Consider the following 9396-nt stretch of genomic DNA (forward strand, 5'->3'; position numbering starts at 1 on the left):
AAAGACTGTCTCTACCACTTTCCTTAGTTATGACCAACTTCACAAACATTCACCACATGGAGGGTTTCGGGCCAGTTATTTAACAGTCTCTATAACATGCGTCTTTTTTTTGTTGTTGAATTTTTTTTTCTCTCTCTCCCCCAAACCACCCTTGTAACTCTTAGGTTGCTTTTTTTTCCTGGTCTTGTTTAATTAGATGCTAACATGGTTCAGCCAGACTCGATTGGGTCCATGGGTGAGAGGACAAAAACTCGTCACAGACAAACTTCTGTATATTTAATTTCCTGACAGGCTCGTTGAGCTTTGTGTGTTGATTAAAACTGTGTAATAAAATGATTACTAAAGTCTGAAATGCTTTGTGTCTGCATGGTTTTTCCTGATGTGTTTGTTAAACGGGCGATGCAGGTCTTGTTGTAAACACTGCATGTGAGGATCTTTGTCCTTTTGGGGTTTTAAGTCTTTCGAAAGTTCAGTTGGAAAGGGAAAATTTCTCTGATGCCTTCTGCTTGTCCATTTGATGGTTCTTTTGATAGAAAACAAATGTGCAATGATTGTTTGATATGTGCCTCGTGACAGCCACTGTCACAGTTACTGTACTATAGTAAAAGTTGCAAGGGAGTTTTGAGCATCAAGTTGTGCATGAACCTTTTATAGGAGCCTTTTCCCCATTTGGTGTGGAAGACCAAAGCACTTAAAATGACTGAAACAATTGAATGCACAATGTGCAATTTTCTTTATTTCATAAATGCAAAATATCCAAACAGCACCTAATGGATTTTTAAAATGAAAACAAAGATTTTTATAATCTGAAGTGGCATACAGAAATATTATGGAAATAAATGAACTACAGTTTTGTGCAACTGGGTATCATGAAATGCTTTGTGTTAAATTGGTTATTACAAAGTTAATTTATTTGTATTATATACCAAGTTATTTAATAGTGGCTGTCCATAGTTCAGGGACAAATTGTTCATTTAAATCTTTTCAGTCAGGCTTTTCAGTCAGTGAACGTTCTGTTACAGGTTTCTTATTTATGTAACATTTTATATTATGAAACATTTAAATATCAGGGCTAAAAAGTGTATAATAAACAAACCCTCGCTGCCAAACTGACTGCTGCACAGTAAAGATGTATTTGTGACCCATGTTTACAGTAATCTGAGCTAGCAGTACGAGTGAGTCACGCTTTGCAGCCATTGGTCAGATATCCAGTGACGCAATCACGCAGAGCTTCCGCAGTGACGGCGCCTCTCAGGTTCAGCGTCTCTTAGACCTTGTGGTGCCCTTAAACTCGAAGTCCAAACAACTCTCCCGTCATGGCATCTCAAGTGCCAGGGCTCTCAGCTCTGACTAAACCGGGGTTAATACCGGGTTTTAAGGTTTCTAAAGGTAAGAGTAGTGTTTGATTTAATATAATGCAGATTGCAGCAATTCCATAAAGAAAAATGCAGATATTTTTTGGATTGATTATGAATTTTGGATATTTAAATGAATGCCCTGTTTCAGTAGAAAATAAAGCTGCATCCTGTTGTCATGTCTCTCTGCAGCATTTGTTATGCGGCAGATCAGGAGCTTGACAAACTCGACTGTTTTGATATCTCGGTAAACGTACAGCGATGAACGAATAGTTATTTTAAGTGAATCATTTGAACCGACTCTGTACGATTCGTCAACATTCACAAATAAAAAAAAGTGTTAATATACGTTTACAACTTAACTGTAAGACAGTTTAGACTAAATTTATAATATGTCACGTCGAGATGTCAGTAATCACTCGATGACGTTGAAGAATTGTGAAACGATTCGTTCTCAAGAACCGATTCGCTGAATCAGTAATGACTACCAATAGTAGAATCAGAGTGAATCCTTCTCACCTGACCAGGATTTACAGTCTGAGTTAAGAGACTCTTTGGATTTAGCCAGTCTGTATTTGTGTTGATATTCAGTAGGTCGTGGCTATATTTTAGTTTCATGGGTTTAGCTCATATGACAGTAAAACCAGACACAAAGATTTATTTTCTGAGCTGACGATTCACTTATTTCTAATAAGAGGTAATGCGGTATACATGCGGTATTCAGACCTGTGAAACAATTGCTTAATATGATTGTGAAATGAATGATTGCTTAATATAAGCTGCATGCCACTGTCAAATTTACTTTACTATTAGTTTTAGTTATAACATTGAAGTTTTTTTTTTCTGCCCTAGGTGTGGAGGACCAAATTTACATTTTAAATTTTTCATAAAGGCATAATTTCCAAATGATAAGTAATGATGAATCATGCTTTTAAAGTAATTTTAACAAATGAATTTTTGGGCAAGTGGATATTGTGAAATGTTTTAATAGTTATGTTTTTGTAGGCTATACAGACCAGAGTCCTTAATATGACTTTTTATAGATGTCAAATTCAAGGTTACTCTACTCTGAACTACTAGCACTATTACTTTAAATGTTCTAATAAATTACTGAAAAACAGGAAGTATGGAATTTGTGGAAAATCAAACAAAAACAGATTCCATGGAGCCATAAATGAAGTTTTGGTTACATTTGTTATAAATTGTTGATAAGTTTGCACACATTTCATAATTGCAAATAGTTAGACATGCTTAAACCATTAAAATGGAATTGAGAAAAATTCCAAAAGGGAGTTCGATAGAAAAGTGAATTTAGGGAAAATTTTATAGGGCACCACCTAGGTTATCATGTCAAAAGTCCAGCTTCAACATGGCTGGGCTTGACCCAAAGATTAAACTAAATCTTTTCTAGTAAAAAGTAATGCTCGTAGAATAGTGTGCAGGAAGCCTGTCAAAAACGAGCGCCTCCTCGTGTGTACATTTACAGATCAGCTGACCACCATCGTTCCCGTTGCAGTGGCCGCGGCTCTGAGCACCTTCCTGCTGACACGCTACTTCAGTTCACAGAGCAGCCCCAAAGGCAGGGTCAACATGTCAGTCAACAAAGACAGCCCCAAAGTAGTGCACAGCTTCGACATGGAGGACATCGGCAACAAGGCCGTCTACTGCCGCTGCTGGAGGTCCAAGAAGGTGAGTGAAGCCTCCTCTGAGTTCATAATAATAGGATGGTGTGGCTATTCTTCATCTCTATGCATTTTAAGGCCTCTAAAATAAACACCATTATAGCTTTTATATTGTTAGAAATATTTCAAGATGAACGTTTGATGGACAAAAACAAATATCCATTCAAAATCATGTTAAAATGTGAATATCAAATAGCAGGTGAGGAACGTTTATTTGTTCATCCCTTAATCATCCTTCTATTGCATTTGATTGCATGTTTTAAACCCACAATTAAAAACTACAAAGTTGATCATAAAATTAAGCATTTAAAAATCATCTTACTAAGACATATTATTAGGAATGAAAAATTATATTAAGCATTTAAGTAGTCTATTATACTTTTATAAAAAAAAAATAATAATGTTACTTCACGTTACTTTTTAGCCATTTAAATGACATCTTCACCAAAATGTTTGTTTTTGCTTAATTTTCTCCCTGTAAAAAAAGATATACAAAAAAGATACAAAGATATATCTTCCTGCATAGATATAAAATTATAACATTGGATAAATTAAATTTAATTGAGTTTTGCTTAAAACAAGAAAAATATGTCTGCCAAGCCCAAGACAAATAAATGTAATTCAAAGGAAAAAACTGTTTATCTTTCTAACCCCATTGGCAGACTTATTAAAGATAAAGATAAAAATAAGGAAGAAAATATTTTTGTGCAGTTAGGGCTGCTGAATATGTTATTCAGAAGCCCTAACTGCAAAAAATTATTTTCTTCCTTATTTTTATTTAATAAGTCTGGTGTGTTTTCTTTTCTTATTCCTCGAGTGAGAGATCAATAATCTCACTATATCATATTATATTAGCCATACAAATCCTGATGTTTCAAATATGATATTGAACTAAAAAACAATACATGTGCAGACTTTTCTCTAAAGGTTCAATACATTGTTCCATTAAAAAAAAAGGTGCCTTTTTTTGGCTATTATTCCATATGTAAGGCTTTACAGGGTTAATGGTATAATTCCCCTAGAATTGTGTTTTCTGTCATGTATGCACCCTCCTGTCACTGTTTGTCATATCCTGAAGAACCACAGTGATCTAGAAGAGCTTCTTGCAGATTAAAACATTAAAACGATCCAGATACGTCTTCACACTCTCTGAATGATAATCATATCTGGTTCTGAATGTTATGTATTTGTTTGTTCCCTGGACAGTTTCCATACTGTGACGGCGCACACACCAAACACAATGAAGAAACTGGCGATAATGTCGGACCTTTGATCATTAAGAAGAAAACCCCCTAAATACTCAGTGAGTTGAGTGTGTTTGCATCAGTGTTTTCCATCCACTGGCGATAAGAGGAACTGGATGAGCATTTAATATTACAATTACTGTATTTCTCAATGTTAATGCATCTCATTTACATGAGGACTTCCTGTAGCACTGCAGACATGCATCAGCAAACATACTGGATTTCCTGTAAACATGCGGTTCTACACTTGGTCTTCCTCTCTGCCAACACAAACTATATAATCTAAATGTGCTTTAAGTGTACTCAAAACTGACTTTGTACTACAGCGCAGATGAATGTGGATGAGAGGAGGTCAGAACTACAACACACAGTTTGATGAACATTTTGGTAATTATGACTTGAACAATTATGTAGTTTTTACCATATTAGGTGTAAAACTAAACCAGGTTTAATTTAAAAACCGCATATCCTGATGTGTAATTCAGAGGCCATGTGTATTTTGCTTTATGATGAAGATGTGCAATTTTAATAAACGTAATTTGAAAGGTTTACTCTTGTGTCATTTTGTCAGGATTGGGTTTTCACTCTCTATATTCAGTAAGCAGGGTTCTCACATCCAGCGTTTTAAAACAGGATGTGGGAGATAATATGTACTTCCTGTACTGCTGCAAAACACAGGAAATTAGAGATCGCCCTGCTGCAGTTCCGCTTACAGCCACCAGATGGAGCCACTGTATCAGTTCAACGCACTTGAGTTTATTTTGAAGGGATTTTGAGGCAGCGTCACCTCTTTGGCTCTGCAGGAAGTGTGTGGTTTAGAAATATATAGATTTTTAAATGCTGGATACCCCAAACTTGCATGTTTACGAAAAGTTTCTTCTGTGTTTTTGAAATATTTATAGTTATTTGTTAAAAGTATATAGTCCCACAAACTGTTATTTATTGGGTTTATGTTGATATGTTTTATATTTAGCTGTTTTATGTAGCTTAAAGGTGCTGTGCATTTACTTTCTACAGTGTAGAGGTGTGGTCAAGTTAGTGTATTAATTAAAAAAAAAATCTCTATAGTTACTGTATTGATGTATGAAGCACATTTTACACAGAAGTGACTTTCAAACTAACCAGCTTTTTGTTGATCAGCAGTGAACAGCTTAATGGTTTACTCCACCCCAAAATGAATTTTTTTGTTATTAATCACTTCCAATCCTGTAAAAGATTCTTTCGTCTTCGGAACACAATTTAAGATATTTTGGATGAAAACCCATAGTCCCATAGACTGCCCAATAAATAACAGTGTCAAGGTCCAGAAAAGTATGAAAAGCATCGTCAGAATAGTCCATCTGTCATCAGTGATTCAACCGTAATGTTATGAAGTGAACGAGAATACATTTTGTATGTGAAGAAACAAAAATAACTATTGAACAATTCGTCTCCTCGGTGACACTTTAGCGCCATTTTGGAAAAAATGTATCCACTGAACGCAAACTGCCTATGCTGTATGTGGATACACTTTCTATGCTTAATTAGGCTATGATTTGAATGAAAAGAGCGTATTCATGTGGTGCGGCCGACCGAATTTCGTTGACACGGGGAGATGAATTGTTGAATAAAGTTGTTATTTTTTATTTTCTTTGTATACAAAAAGTATTCTTGTCGCTTCATGGAATTCTGATTGAACCACTGATAGCAGATGGACTATTTTGACAATGTCTTTCATCCTTTTCTGGGCCTTGATAGTGTTATTTACTTGGCAGTCTATAGGACAGTCGCAAGCCTCCCAGTTTTCAAGTAAAAAATTTCACCCATTCGGATTTTGCACTGGATTCAAGTTTGTAAAAATTTTAACATGCCTATTCACAATATTTACCCATATATTTTAGCTGACTGGTTTATTGACACTTGAGTAAGCAATGTTTCACTATTGATTAAAGGCCTTCTTGACTCATCCACACGAAGCCTTTTCCAATCTTTTTTTCTTTGTTCTAAAAAAAAAATTCAGTAAACACGTCATCTAAAAAAATATATGTACACACGAAACCACTGAAACTGACTTAAAAACTATGTAGTATACATGCCAGACCAGTATGTGGTGCTGTAATTCTGCCACAGAGAAATAAGGCTTGGAGCATGTGCATAAACATAGCAAGACATAGGGTGATGACATCATTGTTGCACAAAATATACAGATTGGCTGTACACACAAAAAGGCAAGGATGTCTTTTTCAGTTTTATCCACTCCAAACCTGGTTTAAAAAAATAGTGATGTCGGATCCGTCTGGACGCAGATACAATAAAGATGTTAACGTATAAGGCTAAATGCGTCTCCATGTGTATGGGCTCTTTAGCCTGAAAAAAAGAGCAAAGATGTTGTTAATGTGACCAGGACTTAAAGCGATATTTCCCCCCAAATTTAAAATCTTGTCATTAATTACTCACCCTCATGTCATTCCAAATCCGTAATTCCAAATTAAGCATTAGATAGCTTTCTGAACTATCTGACCCAAAAGTGTAGTGAGAACATCATTAAAAAAGTCCATGTGACATCTGTGGTTCAACTGTAATTTAATAAGGTACGAGAATACTTTTTGCGTGCAAAGAAAACAAAAATGAGACTTTATTTGACAATTCTTCTCTTCCTGCATCACTCTCCTCTGCCATCATAGAGAGTAGTGACGCATTCCTCTGCTCTTAAACAAGGTGCAGCGCATGTGTGTTCTACATACAGGAACGAAGGTCTACGAGTTTGGAAAGAAATTAGGGTTTGTAATGACAGAATTGTCATTTTGGGGTGAACTATCCCTTTGAGTGTGTAAGGGGATGTTTGTATTGCACAGCACTATTTTTTTATATTTTTGTTTTCTATGAAAACATGCACTAGATGGATTTGTTTGAACATAGCACTTGTTGTTTCTGCAGTGTTTTGTGCATGATGCAGCATTATAAAAGCGTGATGCTGAAGTTAGTTTCTAGTTTAAAGCTTTTCTCGTTTTCAGTGCTCTACTTTTCCAAGTGTCTTTCAATGAAAATGTTAGAAGGATGTTTTTGACCATTACATCTCGTGCATGACACAGTGTTCTAAAAATACAGCACTCGATTTTTGACTTGTCAAAATTAAAAATGCATCTCAAGACCTTTTTTTCCATTCCACTTGCTGTGTCTTGCTTTTTTCAAAGCAAAAGCACATTCTAAGTGAATTGCCCTTAGAACTTCAGCTTAAAAAAATTAATATTTAAATACAAATACACACGCATTCTGTGTGATTGGCAACTATATGAAAATATTTATTAATTTATGCCAAGTAAAAAAAAAAAACTACTACAAAACTCTGCACAGTCATCCTGAAGTACTGAAATGGGGTTAAACAGTGTTCTAAGTTGTTGAAAGCTTGTTGTCAGTGGTTGCTAGGGTGTTGCTAGGTGGTCAAAACAGCCTTTAACCACTTCAGCTGTTATTTTGATTTTTTGAGAATTAGGCATATGCAATATTGGACCCACCGGTGGGTCCCCAGAGTTGATGTGGTTAAGTCTTGAATTTTGACAGTTCTATGGCCGTATTACAGAAACCTAATACGATTATCAAAGGATGGTAATCAGTGAGATATATTTTTGCTGAATTCAGGTGCCTATTTCAATGCAAATCTACAAAATGTTCACGTTTTTCATCTGCTAGGTAAAATTGCATGTCTAATTGCTTAGAAAAATACCAGCATAACTCTCCTGAACTACGCGCACAATTTTAGTTATAATTAATCTCCGAAGCACAACTGGCATGGGATGAGTAAAGTTTCTAAACAAATCTCTTAAAAATAAATTGCTTATGAAAGAGAGACCTATAACAAGACTAGTAACAGTCTGTAGGTTATTCATTGACTAATAGATATTTTTGAAATAGTACATGGATGGGGGGCTGGAGATGTTAGTCATTGAAAAACAGGAAGCTCTGACAACATGGTGCCCAAAACCACGGGTAACTCACAGGAGTGAGAAACCGAGAGAGCAGAAGAAATAGGGAAAGTATCTCATGGGGGAATGAGTCTACTGCATTTCTACGTTCGAGAAGCAGGCCGATGGCATTCCTCAGCGTCTGAGAAAACCGGACGTTTGCTCCATTTCTTTCTCCCTTCTTTTTCCCTCCTCCTTTTCCTCGGTCTCTTTTCCGTCGTCTTTCAAGTGGGTTTTATCCCCTCCTGTGGAGCGGGTCATGTGTCTGGCTGCCAGAGAGAACCATGTGACGTTAATCCAACGTCCTCATCCACCCCCCTCTTCCCACTCACCACCACACAATCCCCCCCAGCTGAGAGAGGAGGGGGGCTGAGGTCTCAAAGTTATCTGGGAATTATGTGGCCGTAAGGATAGGCAAGTGTTTGTTTATTTATTTGCCCATTTTAATGATCTATCATGTGGCTTCGTTTGGAGACGATCTGTTATCTGTCACATAGCAGGGATGTCTCGTCATGCTCCAGTGATATACCAGCTCAATACTACAGGAGCGTCCTCCATGCAGGGTGAACTCAGGGTATGATGCAACTCAAGATCCAAAGGTCTGATCAATGAGCTCACAAACAAACCTGGCTCAAGTCAAGCATCCTGGAAGAGTTCTCTGAATAGTCCACTTACACACTGATTGGTACAAAATGCTAAAGAAAAAAACAAGAAAAACAATAATATGGATATTTATGTTTAAAAATATTATTATAAGTATATTATAGTTTATAATTTGTATTGATATATATCCTAGTTTATATTTATGTATAAATATTATTGCACAAATCTCAATTCAAGTTTATTTGTATAGCACTTTTCACAATACAAATCGTTGCAGAACAACTTTACAGAAAATTAAGTTTCTACAATATTTAGTAGTAGCTTCAGTTTCTACAATATTTAGTAGTAGCTTCTCAGTGGTGACTGTTAATGTACATATGGCAGAAATGTACGGGAAAAAAATATTTTACATACGTAATCAATCAGACGAACACTATGAACAGCAATTATTATATGATGCCATCAACCTAGAATATGACATATTTTCAGTTGTTTCACACTTTTTTGTTATGTATATAATTCCATATATAATTCCACATGTGTTAATTCATAGTTTTGATGCCTTCAGTGT

At 35.9% G+C, this 9396-nt stretch overlaps 1 protein-coding gene across 2 annotated transcripts; it reads left to right on the plus strand.

Annotated features, from left to right (window-relative positions):
• The first annotated feature begins 1221 nt into the window (after positions 1-1221).
• Positions 1222-4830, plus strand: zgc:110843 (uncharacterized protein LOC541492 homolog). 2 transcript variants are annotated; one of them, XM_059516168.1, is made up of 3 exons: positions 1222-1389; positions 2872-3044; positions 4244-4830. In XM_059516168.1, exons 1-3 carry the CDS (start codon positions 1317-1319, stop codon positions 4331-4333), a joined length of 336 nt encoding a protein of 111 aa, XP_059372151.1. In that variant the 5' UTR covers positions 1222-1316; the 3' UTR covers positions 4334-4830. The 2 variants fall into 2 exon arrangements, with proteins under 2 accessions (XP_059372151.1, XP_059372150.1); XM_059516167.1 differs by having other exon boundaries at positions 1227-1389; positions 2842-3044.
• Positions 4831-9396: the final 4566 nt, after the last annotated feature.

Source organism: Carassius carassius, chromosome 29, assembly GCF_963082965.1.
Source record: "Carassius carassius chromosome 29, fCarCar2.1, whole genome shotgun sequence".
Taxonomy (NCBI): Eukaryota; Metazoa; Chordata; class Actinopteri; order Cypriniformes; family Cyprinidae; genus Carassius; species Carassius carassius.